At 44.3% G+C, this 20,976-nt stretch overlaps 1 protein-coding gene across 1 annotated transcript; it reads right to left on the bottom strand.

The window, feature by feature from the left end:
* Nucleotides 1–425: 425 nt before the first annotated feature.
* On the bottom strand, nt 426–17,832 carry onecut3a (one cut homeobox 3a). The gene is made up of 2 exons (XM_026305153.1): nt 16,507–17,832; nt 426–2,129 (listed from the first exon to the last, which is right to left on the bottom strand). The coding sequence occupies exons 1-2, from the start codon at nt 17,543–17,545 to the stop codon at nt 1,837–1,839; spliced, it is 1,332 nt and encodes a 443-aa protein (XP_026160938.1). The 5' UTR covers nt 17,546–17,832; the 3' UTR covers nt 426–1,836.
* Nucleotides 17,833–20,976: the final 3,144 nt, after the last annotated feature.

The raw sequence follows: 20,976 nt of genomic DNA, 5'->3' as shown, positions 1-20,976 counted from the left end.
GCTATGGCACACACTGCCCGCCATCGCTGGGGCACACTATAACTGTGTGGACCTTAGTACCATATTCTCTGATTCGCATTAAGGCAGTAAGCATTGGCACTAATTATTGTAGCATTTTGACAGGTGAGTGTAGTGGTTAGCTTTGGGGCTAGCTACCCATAACCCTTGTGTGGGAACATCCAGGAGATAAAATATGAAGCTTCCCAAAATAATGGAAATGAAACCTCCACTGCACCTGAACAGTGTCTGTCTCTGTAAACCTGTTCTGTTGCATTTTTTCCATTTTTCTTTATTGTACGTTCCTGTCCCCTGTTTGTCATTTCTGTGTTTGTATTTTTGTGGATTCTTTAAGACTTGGATTGGTTAAATAAATCCCTGCCTTTGCTAAATCCCTGTGTTTTCAGCATTCTGTTTAACCATCCCCCTCCTCCGGCTTCTCCAGTGCTGGTTGGATGAGAAACAACAATAGGATAATGGTTAGCTATTGATCTGCCTTCAAAGAGCTGTGAGGGCCTGAATGTGTTGTGCCATGACTTCTCCTCAGCATCTAGTGGCTCTTCCCTCCCTCTCCTCCGCTCTGAACCCCCCTTGCTCTGCTGGATACAGGTCTCTGCTCTCGACAGCAGGGGGCACTGTTGCTCTGTCAGCACAGGCAGGGACCAGGGAGGGAGAGATGTGCTGCTGCTGCTGCTGCTGCTGTTGTGGTATTGAGGCCTTTGTGTCCCCATCTCCACTGGGTTCCATGTGCTCCTCTTACATTCTGCTTTTCGTATGCAGCTGTAATGTAGTTGGCTGGATGCCCGAGTGTGTTGTTGTCGCTTGGTTCTCAGTTATTGATCAGAGGAAAAGCTCCCAGCAGAACAAGGAGCATGTCCAGACATATTGCCCGCCTCTCCTGTTGGTCAGAGAAACACAGACTCTAGGCTCAGGCAAAGAGTAACAATGACATGTCTCCCTACAGGCCTCCAACATCTGTGCAAAAAAATATAGACCTGGGCCTGGAAGACCTGAGTATCTGCTGCCAAGTGTCTTGAGTTTCACCTTCAGGAGGGGTCAAGGCACCGCTCTCTGTCTGCATCGATTCATTTTTCAATTCATTAGTTTGCCGTATGATCAGGCTGAGCTGCTCTCTGAAATGGCTGGCCATCAGGGAATACCTTCAGCTAAGGAATGAAGGAGACTACAGGAGGAGGGGGAGGTAGAGATGGAGAGCTGGGAAGCATTGTGTGTGTCTGTGTGTGTGTGTGTGTGTGTGTGTGTGTGTTTCATAGGCTGCGTTGTTTTCTTTATGTGTACAGGATGGGGCTTGGATAATAAGGCTGTGTGCTGTTCTGTTGTCAGATTTATTGCCGTTCTTGCCCTTGTTGCTTCCGTGTTCTGGCGTAGAGGGGATGTGAGAGGGAGTAAAGAGGCAGACACAAAGGAGGCCAGTTGGGAGAAAGTACAGAATCAGTGGCTACTTGGTTGGTGAAGGAGGAGGCCGGCATAATTCAGATGCCTTTCAACAAAAACATCAACTCTTTGGTGTCTCTTTGTCAGATGCCATGAAAATGATTTTCTTTAAAAAAAAATCAATCAGAATCAATGATTGTCCTTATGTGAGTAATGTAGAGTGGACCTGACTTCACAATTCACCTTTAGATTATGCTTGTTTTAGGTGAGCGCTTGACTGACAAGAAAGATGATTGCATGGCACAAAGGATTTTCGGGCAGAGGACACGTTCAGACAATCCAGGCCAGGTGGGGTTGTTATAAACAGGTTTCACAGCCAATTTTCCATGTTGCCTGTTGTTCCAACCTGGTTCCCTAGCCTCTTCTGAAGGCCCCCTCCTTCTCCTAGGCCTTGGAGAAGGTGGTGGCAGATGTGCCTGGCTGCCCGGGGCTTGTACCATGGTCATCGTGCCAGCGGTCCACGCAGCGGCGGCGCGCGTTCATGAAGAAGTTGCTGACGGTGCTGAGCTCCAGGCCGAGCTGCTGGGAGATGGTGATCTGCATTTCCTTGGATGGGCGCTTGTTCTCCTTGAAGATGGCGATGAGCGTGCGGCGCTGCAGGTCAGTGAACACCAGGCGCTGTTTTTTGGGAGCTGTGTTGCGGTCCTTGTGTTGCTCCTGCTCTTTGCGCTTGCAGGCTTGGGGTGGATGGCAGCGGTGGGAGGAATGGGGATGAGAGTGGGAGGCAAAGAGGGGAAAGAAAACAGAGAGCAAGGTAAATATACAAAAGTTATTGTTTTTATGACTAAATAATAAACACAAGAGGTGGAGGGAAGCAAAATGACTAAATATATAATTAGCCGACACTTAAATACATATAACTAGTTTATACACCAGCAGAGATACTACAGCTCTGTCTCTATTGCCATATTAAAGTTGATTTAAAGCTAATCCATGCCTCCTGCCCAGTGGGAATATTCCTTCCATCCTGCAGAGTGCAGACAGGGAGCCAGCCTGCGGTGAGAGAAAGATGGGGTGAGGAGGGGTGGAGGAGAGGGACGGGCTGTTGCCTGCTAGCTGGAGACACTGCTGTTTGATTCAATATTAATGCAGTTTGAGTCGCAATGGGGGACTGAGTGACTGTTGCACAAAAGTAGGCATTTTGTGTGTATGTGTGTGGAAATGAGAGATAGAGGAGGGGCCGATGCAGGGAAAGAAAAGGTTGGCGAGAAATGAAGAGGAAAGGTGGAGAGGTAAGACAAAGTGTGTGTGTGTGTGTGTGTGTTGGTGCGTGTGTGTTTAAGAACCAAAGAGAGGAGCTGAAAAGAGGAGGGAGGGAGGGGCAGAGAGTGAAGGAGAAAGAGAGATATTGACCGACTTTGCTGTAGGAATTGGGGGTTCTCTGTAGGGACTGAGGTCAGAATCTCCCCCTCCTCCCCCCCAGCAGGTCTACAGTCTGCTACTTCAAACAGAGCCCACTGGAGCCCACTCTATTGAGCTCCGAGAAGGTATTTATAACCCACCAACCCACCCCTCCACACACACACATACACACAAACACCCCCCCCATCCAAACACAAACACTCAAGAGGTGCATGCACCGGCTGCTATAACCCCCTTCCCATACACAGACCAATTTTCAAAAGAAAGCACACCAAGTGCACTCTTTTACGTTTGGAAGGGGGTCTGAGGGGGTCGTGATATTGTAGGCAGTGAACACAGAAATTAATAGTTAATCGAATGAGGGACTGTGGGTAAGTGTATTGTAAGTCAAAGTATTTGTAGGAGATGGGTGGAAAGCAGGAGAACTGCGCAAGGTAAAAGGTAGAAACGGAGCCCAGAGATGGTGTAAGAGGAGTTGTGTGGGGAAGGTTAAGGCACCACCTCTGCAGCCACGTTCCCCTGCTGGCTGAGGATCGAATCCTGCCAGAACGCACTGTGTCCCTCTCAGCTTCCCTACTGTCTCAATAAAACGAGAGCAAATTAGAAAAAGAAAGAGAGAAAGACACAATCCCTGGGGTCTCCACCTGCTGCCGTCGCCATCTGATACTTTCATACTCGCCTTCTATGATGTCTGACTCCCACACTGTGTGTGTGTGTGTGTGTGTGTGTGTGTGTGTGTGTGTGTGTGCGTTGATGCATTTCAGGACAGATTTTTATTTCTCTTGATGTTCTTCATTTTGTTCAGGAGAGTATGTGTTTGCGGGGAGGTTGCGATTATGCTGAAGTGGCTGGAGCCAAGCAGTGGCGCTGTGTGTCTAATTACAGTGGAACAGAGCCCATTGATCAGCCATTGCAGTCCAATCTGTTTACTACAGATGTCTAACTTGCACACAGGCCTATCCATCATATTCATATTTCACATCAACACTGCAGTACATATATCACACAAACACACACATGGTAATATGACATAAAAATTTACCCATTGCATGCTTGTACATACAGTGTGTGTGTCATCACATATAGTACTTTGATTTATTATAGGATTGAAAGTAGTCAGGATGAGGAGGTGGATGATGTCATTTTATGGTTTGGACTTTCGCTGACATTATTCACAGTGTCAAGGTGAGTTAAGTCTGAGCAGGTCAGGCGTTACTGAACAAGAAGGATCAAACCATTAAAGCTTGTGTGAGGAAATCTTTCACACTAACACCCTGCACCTTTTGTTGTCTTTTTCTTTAACAAAGTTGCTCAGATTCTAATATCATGAAAAGCACTTTTAAACCCTTAACATTCATGTGCTTTGGTGGACCTATAATGACAACCTCGGTTAAATATCACCCATTGATTCCATGGAGAAATACTGGCAGGTCAGCTCACACCATGGATTTATTTGCAAATTGATTTAATTGTCATTCATCAATATGACAACTTCCTCTCTGAAAACACTTTCTGGTCTGATTCCACTCCTAACTAATCATTATATAATATATAATATAATTAGCTTGTGTATGTTGTTCCTTGTAGAATTTGGTAAGGTTGTCACCAAACATTCAACTATTCAATTTAAATAAATAGTGTGATTTTTGTCTTTGATAACCAGACTGACTAAAATATAAATCATATAGATAAGATATTGCAGTACTTAATGTACTTAATGTTATTGTGTTTTTTTAATTCATAAGTTGAATTATGTTGTCTAGTTGTCCATGCCAGTGTTGTCAGGGATAAAATGAAAACATTTCAACCAAAAATTAAACCAGTTTGACCTTGTTACAATCCCAGCACCAGAACCACAGTGTAATTTTCAGATCTTACTTCTGCAAATAACTAACATGCTCGGGTTAAATGCTCACCTAACGTGACTGCTGTCTATTGAGTCAGTGTGTTTATGAAACAGAACAACATCTGTATGCAAAGTGCAGATCATGTTGTAGCCATGAGGTGGTTGTGAATGTGCAGCCTTGACAGGTAACAGCAACTTTTGCACATTGTTTTTTCAACAAGTCAAAGTCTGACATTTAATATTTACTGAGCAATGCCAACACTTCAGACTGGAGAAAATTATTGTTTACACGTCACAGCCTGAGCATTACAATCAGAAACCTGATGTTAGAAGGATGGTTTACTTATTTAAACCATCTGAAGACTTACTCTGGATCAGCTTCACACTGTCCATAGAGAAATGCTTATTCCACTCAACAAAGACGTGCCATCCCCTCTGGGTCTAAGCTGTGTAGAGGAGGATTTGTTTCCCAGCAGGACAATGAGCCTAAACATACACTGAAGCTCACCCAGGCCTGTCTGAAGTCAGACAGTGAGCAGAAAACTGATGCTGACATGCATGATGTGTCTTTTCCTCCACAGTCACCAGACCTCAACATTGTTCACTTGCAATAGAAATATAAATATTCTGACATGTTTTAGCTAATATAACTGACATGTAATTAATTCCAGATAGTTAGTTATTATTTAGTGGTAACTACATTTTTTTTGCTTTTAGAATAAAAATCCTCTATTTTCCTTTTTACAATCAATGTTATTATCAGTGTCGATGTATTGCTGTCACAACATTTCAATCCTTATTTATCATCTATTTATTTATGCAGCTTCCTGTTGGCCTGAATATCTTTATCTTCCCCTGGTGTGATATTCTTCCTATTGTCTGTCCAAGGTGTGTGACCCTTCACAGGTATGAATATAAAAACACACTCATGCACACACAACCTCCTTTATAGACACCCTACGCTTCAAAATACTTCATTTGTGGTACTTTTTTATCCTGTATTAAACACATATTCAGAGGAACCAGTGCGGTACTTTGGGGTTATCTGTGTATTCGATCTACTTTCGTCTAAGTAGAAAAGCTTCACTGTCTCAGTGTGTATTTACTGGCAGTCAAATCAACATGGATCCGTCTAGTTACAGAAGGAGGATTCTTCCAAAATCTATTCATGGATTTGTTTTTCAGGGGTTTACAAATCTTTGGGGTAAATGCTCGTTAAACTAATTGCTGGTGAGTAGTTGTAATTAAAATTTTGAGGACTTTATTCGGTTTAAATCCCTGATTTAGCTGAATGTATATCCGTGAATGTTCTTATTTTGTGCAATAAGCACATAAAAGCTGAACCAGGGGATGTTTGTTTCTCTGTTAATGCGCTTCCACAAAGAGCTCAGACATTCTCGGCTTCTCCCTCCACATCTTTTCCACCGGTGAGTCACGTCCTACCGCCTCATCGACCGCTTGCATTGTGCCGTTTCGGTCGACAGGTGTCGCTCTCGCCGTGGCCCGGCTGCACGGGGCGCCATAGTGCGCTGCCTTTGCTACAGGCGCTGGATTTAGTAATCAATATCGATCGATCGGTGAGGAAGGGGGCCCTGATTACTGAACCAAGCTCAGCGTAGAAAAGAAAAAAAATCGATCATTGCAGCTTTTAGAGCTACAGTAGGCACCGAGCACAGAGACGGACATAAACTCATGCACAAAGAGCAGCCGGACAAGAGCAGAAATCCCGGTTTGGTTGTGAGGGTTTTGTGAGGGTTTTGTGAGGTGCAGGCTACACCCCGCTGCTGCGCGCACACACTGAAATGTGATTTATATAAGTCACTATATGGAGCTGTGAACAGGAGCTGACCTACTTTGAATGGATCCCTCTGGCTCCTCACACATTCTATACAAAGACTATATTAACAATCATGTATTCATGATGGCTTTTACTGAGGGAACATACAGACTTTTATTGTATAAACATTACGTGATATTATTTCCATGGATACAAAGTGAAATAGCCTTGTCCTCATAAATGCCAATTAAAAAAAACTGTTGGACTTGATGCTCGTGCATCTCTTCTTTTAAATCTATCAAAACCCTTTAATGAGTGATTTTTCAACGTATCCTTTATGTTCGGGTGAAAACGGCATAATTTAGGCCTATTTCTTTTCCACTGATGACATTAATATTCTTTGCTTCACTACAAACCATGTGAGGTTAAGAGAAAGGCCCTGGGTGTTCGATATCGATCGATAGATTCGTGAATAATTCGTGTGTGAAATTCAGTTCGTCCAATTAATTATGCCTCGGAGGGGAGGGGTGGCCTGGGGCCTGTTGGGGTGGAGGGGCATCCATGAGAGGGTGGAGACTATGCATGTATTACACAAAAATACAACAGGAAGGAAGGAAGCGATGTGATGATCCGACTTTCTTTGCGGGCTGAAATCAGAGGGCTGGGCTGGAAATCAAGTAAATTACCTGCTTTGCACACGTGTTTACTGTGTGATCCAGCTGTCTTAGGCCTCTGTCCCTGCAGATGTGAGTCCATCTTCAGCATTAATCATTTATTGATCATCACTGCCCTTCCTGCTCCTAATGAGAAAGTCAAACCGCCTAATATTGTGCCTATGAAACCATGATTACACATCTGCATCTAATTTCGCCCCCCTCTTCCTTTTCGTTTTCCAAAGTCTCACCGATTTGGAATTCAATCGTGAAGTCCTGTTTGTGATCGCTGTAAAGCAGACGAGGTCAAAGTCTGTTGATTTAATTAATTTACCAATAAACATGTTTACCGGTTACGGTTCGGCGCGTTTTTATATAGGCTACACACACACACACACCCTACACACACCCTACATCCCGTTTATTGTTGGAAGGCAATCCTGTCCTCACAAATAATCTATGCAGGGTATTTGGAGATGCAATCTTCTTTATATTATAAGGAGCATGATTGGGTAATTTGATGTTTAAGCTTCAGTCTGTTTATTAAGTAACGTATCTGCAGTTTTGCACGGGCTGTTGCCCTAAAGATTGATAGTGCGTACAGGCGCACGGCCCTCTCTGTAGACTGTGGCATTTATTCCATTCAGGCTGCAGGGCAGTGCCAAGCTCTTTCTCTCGCCTGGCCAAAACAGTCCCAGCTCAATAGTCCTTAATGTAATGAGTGAGAATTGGTGTTAATATACTGATAAAGCGACACAATTTGTTTGTTTGCCTTCTCCCGCGCCTCAGCTGCGAGGCATTTCTTCTTCACCACTTCAATAATACTCGACCTGAACTCAGTTACACCTTCGCCCACATTGCACTTCCAGTCCTCCAACACTCTGCCTGCAACATTTTACTTTTCCTTTAGAGTTGCTGCGTTGTCGTTTACACCCGTGTATGCACTGGAATTTATATTTTGATTTAAAGAACATCTCAAAAACATCAATTTTAACGTTCCGTGTGTCCGTTTGCGATGCGCTCAACCCACCTGAGACGTATAATTTTAATTTAGCTCTGTTTTCTAAATCCCAGTGTGTTGCCTATTAGTAATCCGGTGGTACACCTAAGAAATTGCACAGTGCTAAAAAAAAATTCAATAATGTGTAAAGGTTCCTGCCTGTGATGATCACACTTCTTATGAGGTTTAGGATAATTAAATGCACTCAGCCATTTAAGCCCATGATCGAGAGAGAGCCGTATGGGTGAATTTTAACGCGAATTCTGATTTATTTTTGCCAGTGTAATAGCTGCCTTGGTCTGCATGTGCTTTATTTCTGAGTGGGTCCATTGTTCGAGCGATACTTTATCTGCGATTATCATTGATTCATTCATAATTGCTGTGACCAGTTACGCGTGATAGCGGTAGTGATGATGATGCTTTTATTTTGTAGAGATCAGGCTCAGGGTTTCATGTCCCCGAAAACAACAGGTGTGGAGCCGCGTCTGTGTTTTCCTCTCATTTTTGAATTTATTAAGAGATTCTTTACTTTGAGAAATGTAGACAAAACGAGCTAGAATGAATTAGATTGTATTGCTCTATAGAAAGTTTGTATGTATTGTTAATTGTAATGCTCTATAAAGATTATCTAATCGAAAATTACCTTGAAACTCAGGCCAACATAAAAACAGTCCATTGTTTCTATTATAAAAAATAAAGAAATAAAATGTTTGGTTTCCCTCATAGACAGTTCGTCATATTTAAATAAATAACCCAGGTCCCTGTGGAGTCTTTTCTGGATTTGTGCGTGAGCGGTGGGTCGAGAGGCTGTGTGGCCGGCCAGTAGAGCCGCATGTCTGGGGTTCATGTGGATCTGAGACCGGGGCCAGGTCGCACATGCCCTTTAAGCTGCCTCTCATTTACTAAAGATTCCGCACACATTTAAAAGCTGCGTAATTCAGTCTCGTTTATAGTGAAATTCTGTGGAAGAAAACAGAAGATTTACTTTTATGTGAAGGTGCTTCACAATAATCACAACTTCGAAATCTCGCGGGACCTGCCAGGTATTCAGAGGTGAATTAGGTCAAAGTCTACCCTCTTCTGTGACACATTTAAACCATTAATGTGGAGTTGTACCGATTTAGAAAAAAGTTACACCGCGTGATTTATCGAAATTTGTTCATTTTTCTGCAAATGTCAGGGGGCGCTCGGTTGTCACGTCTCTGTTAATTTCGTATTTGTCGCAGGAGAATCGGCAAACTGATCTGCAGTCAGATCATAGCCTTCTGTTTACTCTCCACGGTCAGACAGACAGATTTTCAATATGCAGGAATTTTCGAGATTCAGTTCAATATAGTTCTCACTCAATCATGCGAAGGGGGAGTCAACAGAAATATTTCTAGCACTTACTGCAGTGACCTAATTGCATTGGTGCCTTTTCGTCAATCCAGAACAAAGAATATTAGACTGGGATGAATAAAGTGTCTTTATGATACTGCAGCAAGTTAGATGTTTTAATTTCAAAGGATTTTATTTTATATTAGCGCTTATTATGAGGTTTATTTGGAACTCTGTCGCCTTTTGCTTGGTTAGAAAAATAGGGATCCAAAGTGGTATAATAATAATTGTATTAATAATAATAATAACAATTATTATTATTATTATTTATAAATTATTGTTTATGTAAAATACATTTACAATTCCTTCAAATGAAATGAAAAGAAAAATGAATTTTCTCTCACACACAGAAACACACACACCTTTTAATGCTGTACATTTTCAGAACTCAGAAATTCAGAAATCTAAATGACTAGAAACAGTAAATGGGCGTTTTCATATCGACACAGCAAAGCAACAAATGAATAATTTTAGAATGACCCACAGCCAGTTCGTTATATTTAATAACATGTAATACAAAGGCTATATGGGCTGACATCGATTCATTCATCAATTGATTTCACAGTCGTTTTGTTCCTTTGTTGATCTGTGTGGGGTTGCCCAACCGGAGTTTCGGGTTGCATCTGTGGCTACGATAAACTGTGTATCTCTCTCTCTCTCTCTCTGTGTGTGTGTGTGTGTGTCTGTGTGTGTGTGTGTGTGTGTGTGTGTGTGTGTGTGTGTGTGCGCGCGCGCGCGCGTGTGTACATGTGTGCGCGCGCGTGTTTGCGGTTATGTTGTGATCGACCCTGTAGAAAGACTTACAGAGGTTGGTACAGACCATCTGTAGGCTCTCATTTAAAAAAAAAAGAAAAGGTGGGGTGGGCGAGGTCGAGACGCGGTTTGTTAACATTTCTGCCTTTACCAACAGTTTTATTTTTACATGACTCAGGCGGAGATGAACCATTATATCAAAAAAGCGCGTAAAGGACTGCATACTTTAAGAGCTGCATTGCAGAAATGTCGATTTTATCACATCATTTAATCTCGTAATCTCAAAATCACATTTTTCACACACGATTGTATTTGGCGTGTGGAGGATATATGTGTTTTGGATGCAATAGCGTCCATGTCCACATCTTATTTCAGAAATGTAACTGATAGGCCTGTTGGTGTGGGACCTGTAATGAAATGTGTGTGTTTTTATCTCCATATACGAAATTTCATATTTTAACAGCTATTAGGAGAACACACAACTTACAGCCCACACAGTATGTGGTTGTACAGAAACCAGACAGTGTGTTCAGCTGGATACCCTCCTCTCTCCTTTTTCATATCCTTGCCTTGTGTTCTGTGCACTAAACAAGCCATTATCAGTCCTTTAATAAGCCATGGTCTGTCAGGACGCCGGATAAACAGCCAGTGTGCAGACACACCGCTGCCTCACAGCTGGACACAGATTTATAACCACCCTCCGAAAAAAGTAATCCGTTACTTGTTTCCCCAAAATATCAGAGTCCTCGCTCTGTGGGAGCAGGATGTGAGTGCAGGCGCACAGGACGCACGGAGCAGACCCAGTTTTTTAGGGGCATCCCGGTGTTACATAACACTGCTCCGTTGACACAACGCTGATATGCTCTGGTCAACATTTTAATTGCACAACAGACTGCTCTTTGGAACCGCCACTTGCTTTGGCTCTTATGTAAGCCACCCCAGATTGTGGCGGGTCAAAAGCCACAGTATGATTTGTTTTTTCATCAGGCATCTTCACACAAAGATTCACACAGCGCTCATCCCACATCCTAAAATCCTTTTTGTGCAGCCACTTGACTCCAGAGAGCGAGGACGAATAATCAGATTTAATTATGATTATCTTTAGGTTTGGGCCCTTTGTATTTTTGCCTAGAAAGGAGGGGCACGCGCAGTGCCATTAACCCTTTGGTGCTAGCCGCGTGCAATAGTCGACTCTGCCAGCAATTTGATTTAAAGGTCATTCTCTCCTATCGATCCGGTTTGGCGAGGGGGCGACGGAGTAGCGTAGGAATTGATCATCTAAAATAGAAGAGACGGTATTCGAGACTGTACAGAGTCCAGACCTCTACTGCATTTATAATTGCTAAGGACCCCCCCCCCGTGTGAATTGGAACTGTGCGTCAGTGTGTGCGCGTACACAGGGAGAGAGTGTAGGCTCCTGCTTTAGTCGGTCTAACCTGATTCCTATTAAAATTACATTCTTTTGAATATTGAAGTCGACATGGCCAGAGCAGTGTGTATAGGCCGGAGCGGCGTGGGTGGGATGTATAATGAGCGAGAAGAGGTTAAATGACTGTGAACTTTAAGTCGTTTTGTGCTGCTAATCCTGCTCTATCTCAGGAATAGAGGGGAGCTACTAAACCTGGCAGATTTTAAAGTCAGCTCTCAACAGTTCTGACCAGGACACGCGGTGAGGTGAGCAACCAGCCAGCGTGAGGGCATGCATTTATTAGTCAGTCTGGTGTGTGTTATGAAGGGCGAGCTGTTAATGGGAGAATGGTGGAGATGGGGGAGGTTGCATGGTTGAATGGCGCAGCTCCAGAGATGGAAAGGAGAGACCGGGGAATGGAAATCGATATTCGCCAGATCGGCCTTAACAATGTGGCGCAGACGCACTCTATATCCCGATCACATACACACAGGAGAGAAGGAACCGAGAGGCGACACATATGCAGCTGTAGCTGCTGCTGATTTTTTTTCCCGAGTAATATGCAGTCACGCAGGATAGCTGCAAACAGCCAGATAGGCTCGCATGGGTGGGCGTTCCTGTTCAAAGTCCCTAACCCTGCATAACGTCCATGATGCATTTCGTTATGAATATTCATATCAACCTACAACGTGAAGATGTATCCTGATTGAAAGTTGGATTAACTGACTCCCACCACGCAGAGCCATCCTCCTCATGGTGGTTCACAGATAATGACGCGAGGCGTGAGATGTCATCCCATCTGGTGTGAGCTACACTGAACCCGGGATTTAAACAAAATAGCCTCGAGGTATAACCTCAAGAAAATGGCTGTTGCTCTCCCACCAGAGGATTTCAAAGGCGATGCTTGTACATGGTGTGTCTCAGTACTTACAGCACACGTTGCTGTGCTTAACGAAGAACGAGGCTCTGAAACCGCAGCTGCACTGTTTACTCCCCTATCTTCCCCTCACACATCAATTATTAAAGTACCAATCGATCATTTCGCAGGCTAACATCAAGCCATCTCTTCATAAAAAAAATCCTGTTTTAGATTATTCTGCATCAGTCACATCTAATGCTCTATCCAATTAAACCCATTATCCTGGCTCAAATGACCAAAAAGAGAACAGGTCCAGACTATTTTTGTTGCTTCTGGTCATTTTGGTGGGCATCCCGAAATACAGACGACCTCCAGTTTGTATTCCACAGCTCCTAAAGAAGAGCTAAAGATGTGATTTAAATAGAAACCCCGGTTGGTTCTGTGCTGGACTGGAAAGTAGGATGCAGGATGGCGTGATTGACGCGATTGTGGATTGTAATATTGATCCATGGGTGGAGGCTGTTGGATAAAATAATGGTGTTTAGGGTCTACACGAATGCTATTAAGTATATGTTGGTAAAACTCTACTTCGACACCTTGAACTGTCCTTAAAACAGACGAGAGTCTGCAGTTCGGCGTGGATGGACGCATATTTCAGCACTCTGGACAGCGCCTTAGAGCTCTTGTGTAAATGCTTTGTATGGATAAAACTGAAAGCTGTGACCAGCTACAACCTTCTTTATGCAACACACACTTCAAGATAAGTCATTTTATTTGTCTAAAAAACATATACGAAAACAAAATCAAGGCATTTTCTTCTAAAGCATTAGTTCATGCAACTGAAAACAGGAATTTAACTCGCACGTATTAACCCCTGTCTAACATGAAGGACACTGGTCAGCTCAATAAGAATATATTTACCAGGGAAATGGCTTTAAGCTTCGCAGAGGGGAAAGGGCGAAGTGTGACGCGGGTTGGGGGAGGGGTGTGGTGGATGAGGATGGGATGAGTATTGCCCCAGGATTAGGCCTGTGTAAACTGCGTGTAGTCCATTGAAACATGAATAAAGGCCTCCCACCCTCATTCTCACCAATGTTTTTCCTCCGTGTCCTGTGGGTCCTGACCTGGACACCCTGACACGTGCTCTGGCCATTCAAATGATAATGAACCAACTGCGCTTTTTGGGGAGGGGAGGGACAATGGCATGCCGCGGCACCTAATCAGTGTCACAAAGAAACAATTAAGGTGTAGAGGGAACAAAAATATCTGGGATCACAATGAGAAACAGGAATTTATTCTTACCACGAAATGGAACGCGCCATTTCTGGGATTTTGGGTGAGAAATTAGTCTGGAAGAACTTGTTGGACCACATCAGTGACTGTACAAGTCGAACCCCAAAGGGCAAATGTGAGAGTGCATTACATGCAACAAATCGAACATTTCACAGAAAATGAAAGGTGCAGCGGCTTTTTTCTTTCTTTATTTTGAACAGCTGTCCTCGATTCACAGGACCCCCCCCCCAAACAAACACACACACACACACTCTCTCTCTCTTTCCAGCATCAGCCTCCACCCTCTGCTCCGGGGGAGAGACCAATGGGAGAGAGTGCTGAGGCGGGATAATTGATAGATGCACTGGCTATCCTTATCGATCAGTGCTGTATTGACCTGACCAAATACATTGAGATGGAGTGTGGAATTCAACACAGATGCAAAGACGAATTGTTTTCATCGTTAATGCGATCTTTAAACGCCCCCAAACCTCTTTGGTCGTGTCTTTCTTACTTCTTTGCTTCACAATGAAACTACCTGTTTATTCGGTGCTAATACAAGTGTCTAAGGGGCTCGGAATATGAACAAAAAGCATTTACTTGGCGAGGTGTATCAGGAGCACAAACGTGTGTGTATTTGCCCTCCATGCATTAGGAGACAATAAGCGTGAAGGACACACATTCCTCCCAAACAGGTCTATCGCTGCACTGTTGTTTTTCCTTTCAGGAGTGGATTGTCATGTGTGTGTGCAGACACTGGCATTTTCACATTAGCTAAGCAGGGCAGCTGCATTGATTTGTGTGCCTGTGATGAATTTGGAATAGTAATTTGAATTTATTGATTGATGTGGCCGAGCGAGTATGGCCCAGCCTCACTTTCAGCATCACAGCCCCCCTCACCCCCAATTTCCCAGTCCCAACCCACATGCGCACCGAGGATAATGGTGATTTTAAATGCAATAAGTAAAATGTAGCTCTGTGCATTTACATACAAGTCATTTGTCATTTTGCCCGACTGGATTTTCCCTCAGTCCTATTGTGACAGCAAGTTAATGCACAGCAGGCACGGGCTTGATATCTGCTGTTTCAACACGTGAAGAATAAACAGATTTAGTAGAAATGTAAAATAAAATGCATCTTAAAGTAGAATCATTGTAACATCTATAATAACTGGATCAAATTAAGATAAGAGTGCAGCCCTAATTTCCATTTTCTAGCCGTACAGAGAAGAAACATGCACGTACACGCACTCATCACACCTTTGGGCTGTTCTGGGTCTGGCTCTGTTAAAATATGCAGTTGGTGTGCACTGCACAGGGCTGTGCTACTCCAACATGTCAGGTGAATTTGGGGGTTTTATCCTGATGCTCAGTGTGGAAGATATAAAACCCCACAGCCCAATTAGCTTTAACAGCAGTGGCACTTAAAGAGACAATTGTAGAGTGTTTAAATCTTTATTTACCAGAACCCCACTAAATGCGCAAAGGAACAATTTACATGCCATTAAGTGCTTTTCAATAGGGCATTGACTGGAACTAAAATATGCCACTATATCTGCTTAATTGAACTGTTCGCTGAAATACGGCACAGAAGAGCTGATTGACGTTTGGAAGCGCAGCACGTCTAAACAGGGCCTTTACACAAACATCAATGAGAGGGGACCTCTCACTCACATCTCTGTTTTAACCCCACTGCGACTCTCCTTTTCATTTACGTCCTGTTAATCTGGCTGTAACTGTTAAATGGTTTAAAGGGGGCGGGGATGTGGATTCAAGTCTTGGCGTTTAGTGGCATCATTTGTGCGCAGTAAAAATCAGGGCGATTGACCAAAGATGAATCAGTACGAAACGGAAAGGCGAGGGTTTGTTTCACACACCGTCACAATTTGTTGTCACAACTTGTTCTTACTGAACTAGCGGGGATTTCCAGAGTCCTTCCCGTCACCACGTCCCTTTGATCCCACACACATGATCTCACAAACTGCAATAGACGCAGTTTCTCAGAATGTCTCAACAGGCCCCGATCCAACTTCAGGGGCCAGATATCCCAGAGTTTCAGAGATAACAGAAGCCAGAGAAAGACGCATCTGTTTGTGTTTGTTTATCAGATCCAAATCGACCATTTATCACTGTGCTACTCTGAATGGGCACACCTGGACCTGAAATATTGATCCACAGGAGGTCATGCTCCCACGATTCTTTGGCCAGGCCTCAGACAAACCGTGCTAGCAGATTTTACAGCAGGCGTGTTTGATACAAAATAAATCTGGGCAGTGGAGTTGAAGAGATCTTAGAGCATACATTTGTTTTACATTTACAAGTAATATCTGGAACATATAATCAATGTTTGTCACATCCTGCTTTGATTTCCTGTTTGTGCTCTTTGAGTGTGGGTGAAAGAAAGGAAGATTGTGAGACAGAAATGTGTGCATCCATGTTGTATCAGTGCGGAAAAACAAACATATCCGTCCATACTCCGTTTGCGCCAGTTTTAAGAGATGCCCCTCTTTTGTTTATACCACCTCCAATGTTACACAGCCTGTTTATACTATCACGGATTGTAGCATCAATCAAAATATAGATTTCCCCAACATTTAACACCCCAACTGTCATGATGAAGTTTTACTCGATACAATCGACTAATAACTTCTAGTAATGTCTGTTTGAGCAGTTATTGACAGTCTCGCCACATTGACTTCTAATTGATCCCTCCACATCACTCAGGTTGGGAGCTGTCTCCTCACTCACCTGCAAGCCTGAGCGCTGACATCCGCTGGAACTCGGGCTCCTGGAGCCACTTCCACATCCTCCTGAACGTCTCCCGGCCAGACTTGAGTTTACTCCACGGTTTAGGATTCCTCAGCAGGTCAGACAGAGTTCCCTGGGACCGGCACAAGATCCTCTGAGCAAAGATGGCCTGGGGGATGCTGTAGCGCTTGAGCTCTGCCGTTATTCGCTGTGCCACCTCCTTGGTGTTTATCTCCTCCACCTGTCCTGACCCAGCTCCCTGCCCTCCTCCCACCACCGTCTGCCTGTCCCGGTCTGACAGCATGGACCCGTTTGCCTGAGAGTGCGGATGGCTGTGATGGTGTATGCCGTTCAAGGATGTCATGAGCCCAGCTCCGTGCCCCCCGAGACCCCGGGCCAGGTGCTCCTCGCCCCGGGACAGCATGGCTGCGTGGGACTCGAAGCCCCCCGTGGATAACATCTTGTCGTTGGACAGGTGAGCTCCAGGGCCGTAGGCGCTGAGAGTCTGCTGGGAGCTGTGCAAAGACCCGAGACCGTTAGACAAGGGGGAGAGAGGCTGCCCTATGCCAGACATGTCTTTGGGGTAGTGGCCGTAAAGGTTACTCATGGAGGCGAGGCTTCGGTCGTCCCTCATCAGGGTGAAGCTGCCGCTGACGTTCCCAGCTGCGAGTCGCTGATGCGGCGGGTGATGGTGAGCATGTGGGTGTGGATGGTGAAATTTCTCCGAGACGGTGGATATGGGGGGCAGGTGCTGCAGCGGCGTCAGCGTGGTGTAGGTGCTGCTCAGGCTCATCCCGGAGTCGCACGACATGGTCATTGCCGGATGCAGGGGGCCAGACAAAGCGTGGTCTGTGCGGTAGTCCCCTGCTCCCTCCAGTATCGAAGCCATGCTGGACACCATGGCTGACCGTCCGTGCGACACCAAGTTCCGATGCGACGCCGACGACTGGCGCGCGTGTGGGGAGTTCATTAAGTCGCTCGTTTGATGGGAGTGAGATACACCGTGCAGATTTCCAATGTTTTCCATTGTAAGCTCCATCGTTGAAAGGATCTTTATTTCCACCCCTCTCGCCACTCTCTCGCTCTCTCCCTCGCTTCTCACCCTCTCTCTCCCTCTCTCACTGTCGCTCTATCTCACACTCCTTTCCAATAAATTTTGAACGATTTCAAAGCCAAGCCATTGATTGTAGTTGCCTCTCTGCAGTCAATCCAGCATGGTTTTAAAAGATCGTGTGATCCTGATCGCCACACAACTTGCGCCGCAAACCTCTGCTCAGTGTGTGAAGGTGTCTGCGCCTGCCTGGATTTCTCTCGCTGTAGAGCACCTTCTACTATACCCCAAGCGCTGCTCTGCTCTCTGTGTGTATATTGACGCGCCCGCGCTCCTGTTAAGATGAGACCGCGCCTGTGCGCATGTGCGCGCCCCCGTGATGTATCCTCGCACTCGCGTACTGTGTCTGGGGCCAATCTGACGTCACTGGCCCCTATGTCATGGGTTGTTCATGGTGCAAACTGAAGCTCAGATTCCTGAGAAAAGATTGCATTAGACACTCGTTAAGATAAAAGACAGAACTGCAGCCCTTTGCAGCGTGTGCAACATTTACACTCGGATGGATAAGAAGGTCTGACTGCTTGTTTTCTCTGATAAAACCGTTTGACGCGGCGCCAGCAACACATGTGATGCCTCTCTTGAAGGTTAAATATTAATTGACATGTGTCACATCAGACCACGAGTATAATGAGAAAACCATGTCTTGAAAAAGGGGTCATGGCCTCCGCTTTTATTGTCTCCTTCATTCAGATTGAAGATGCATTTAACAAATTAATTTATACAAGAAAATAACAAATTCCTGTATGGACTGAAACATGATTATTACATCTTCACACCACATAAATGACCTTTGACGTTTGAATTTGAGCCATATTCCTAGTGAAATTACACGTGCGTCTTTCTTTCTAGAATCTGAAAAAGGAAAGGTCAAATGTTTGTCCAGTGAGCCTTAGTTCATAAATGTTCTTTTTTTCTCCTGCAAATGTTAATGAATAAATCTGTCGAGTTTCATTTCATCATAGCCTCTAGGCTTTGACCCTTTTCGCATCTTTGCTCTTCGGATTCAGGCCACAAAAATCAAACTCTCGAACACATCAACTCTCACATAATATTTAATGCCTCCCAAACTTCTGCATGAAACTTGCTGCTGGGTTACGTCAACCCAGGGCAGCGATCTATCAATGTCAAAGTATGTATGGATCAGGAGATGCGTCGATATTTTGGTGTCTATTCCAACATGGATGTGATCGAGGGATCGGACTCCGTAAAGGGGTTAACAAATAAATCACGCGTGTTTGGTGGAAACCGTGGAGGGTGTGAAGCTTCACTAAAGTTGTCAAAATATTTTTCCATCGACATTAAACGCCGAGTAAATATCTGTTTTTACTTCAGGTATTGCTTCCTGTCTGGAGTGGATCTAATCTGACCAACACCTGAACAATTTGGCGCAGTAATTCAATGACATGCTGCCATTATTTTAAAATTCAATTCGTTAAAACTGATAACACTGTTGTTAACTGCTCTTATATTAACGTGTGCATGTTTTTGTCCCTCCAGATTTGAACCATCAACCGTCTGAACAGTCTCATCGTAAGTTTCACAAAATATTGTGTTTTATGAGCTTGTTAAATTGTATTGTTGCTTTGTATTAGTGGTGTCCACTTCAAGTGTGTGCAGCTCTTTACAGGGTGAGATGTGCTGAGACGTGAGGAAGCTGCAAATATCACAACTTTAGCAGTATTGTGATGTTTGAATGCGACGTGGAGTGTGTCTGTAAGTGCGGTGTGTGTGTGTGTGTGTGTTGCCAGCCATAGCACTTCAGCACCACAGAGCAGTCCTCCGTAGGCCTTAAACTGTGGGAACACTGTTACCAAGTGAGAAGCCTTGGCATTTACACCGATGTTATGCAAAATGAGGCCATTAGGATTTCGACCCGGAGCTGAAAAAAGTAGTCTAACAATCTAAAAAGTGGCATCACTAATCATTTGCAAATTGCATAAAATAATTTCCCTGACCAGTGTTTACCAACAGTTAGGTCACAGCCATTCATTACTTCACTGATGAATTGTGATATCAGTGGCCTTGGCACACAGCTCCTATTCCCCCACCCCAAATAATGACCCTAAAACTTGTGTCTTTGCTGATTGCCAAAGGGGGATGGTGGCTTTTGGCTTGTGCCATCAGGAGAACAGCAGTGTCCGCTTGGGTTAATGTCCCTGTATTGATCCCAGCAACCACTGCTATCGAAAATGAATTACCGAAGCCCGCACAGCAGCGAATCCGTCATCTGTGCTCAGCCAGCCGGCCAGAGCAGCTTATTGGTCGCGGTGGTGATGGATGTTAACTTTCATTGCTGGCTCCTTGCTCCTAATTCACCAGGGTTTACAACCCAAAACAACGCGCTGAAAAGTTTTAGCCTATACTTTCGCCAAGAACTTGTAAACTCCATGTGAGAGCCCCCCCCCCCCCCCCCCCCCCAAGCCTCCTCTCCGCCTCCCCGCGTTTTTACAATTTCTTTCTATATTTTTATTGGGTTCCACTGCACCATGCGAGGTCACGTTAACTCCATATAGGCAAAAACAGTGGAAACAGCAGGGTCAGCATGGCGTGGGGGAGCGATCCAGTGTACTTTCTATCACTACTGTTTTCGTTTATTTTATGTAGCTTGATCAAATCGCTCATAAGCAAGTCAAAATAAAACTTGGAATCAAAGTAAACCCAGCTCATTTCTCCTCTGAAAAAAATCCATGTATCTGCCTAGAGCTCGGTTTTAATTTGTATTTTAATGTACTGTTTTTCGAATACTTGAATAAGCATATCCTATGGCAAATACAATATGAAATATTAACTGTGTCGATATCTGCGGTGTGACTGGGGCGATGCCGCAGAGACCCGGTGATTTATTTCATATTAATAACAACGGGCGAGGCGGTGGCTTCAGCACCACGTTGGCATCGACTTTACGCACACACACTGAAGTGACTGTGCAGTAGGTCTGTGTGTGTTCTAATTTATTTGGTAGTAACATGAAATCCCCCCTCCAAAAAAGTTATACATTTAGTTTTTTTTTTAACAAAAGGACTTTGGTAGCGCCATTTATTCCAAAGTCACCACAGATCACCATTAAAGTCTTTTATGAGGCCCAGAGCATTTTGTTTTTACCTTTAAGCACTGTTGTCATTTGCTGATCAACTAATCGATGCTGAACCCGGAGCTTCACTCGATGCATTTCTGAACGATCGATAGAGCCAAAAAATGCTCCCTGCTAAAACAGGGTTAGTTTGGTCTGTCCCGTTATGGGTTTGACCTGCCCCAACTGCAGCTTTATTACAGGAAGGAGCAGATATCACTCAGCTGAAAAGTTTAGGCTGAGCTTCTCATTTGGCTGCAGATCACTGCAGAAAAAGTAAATAATAAAT

This window comes from Mastacembelus armatus, chromosome 4 (genome assembly GCF_900324485.2).
Source record: "Mastacembelus armatus chromosome 4, fMasArm1.2, whole genome shotgun sequence".
NCBI lineage: Eukaryota > Metazoa > Chordata > Actinopteri > Synbranchiformes > Mastacembelidae > Mastacembelus > Mastacembelus armatus.
This window is presented reverse-complemented; position numbering and strand designations above follow the sequence as displayed.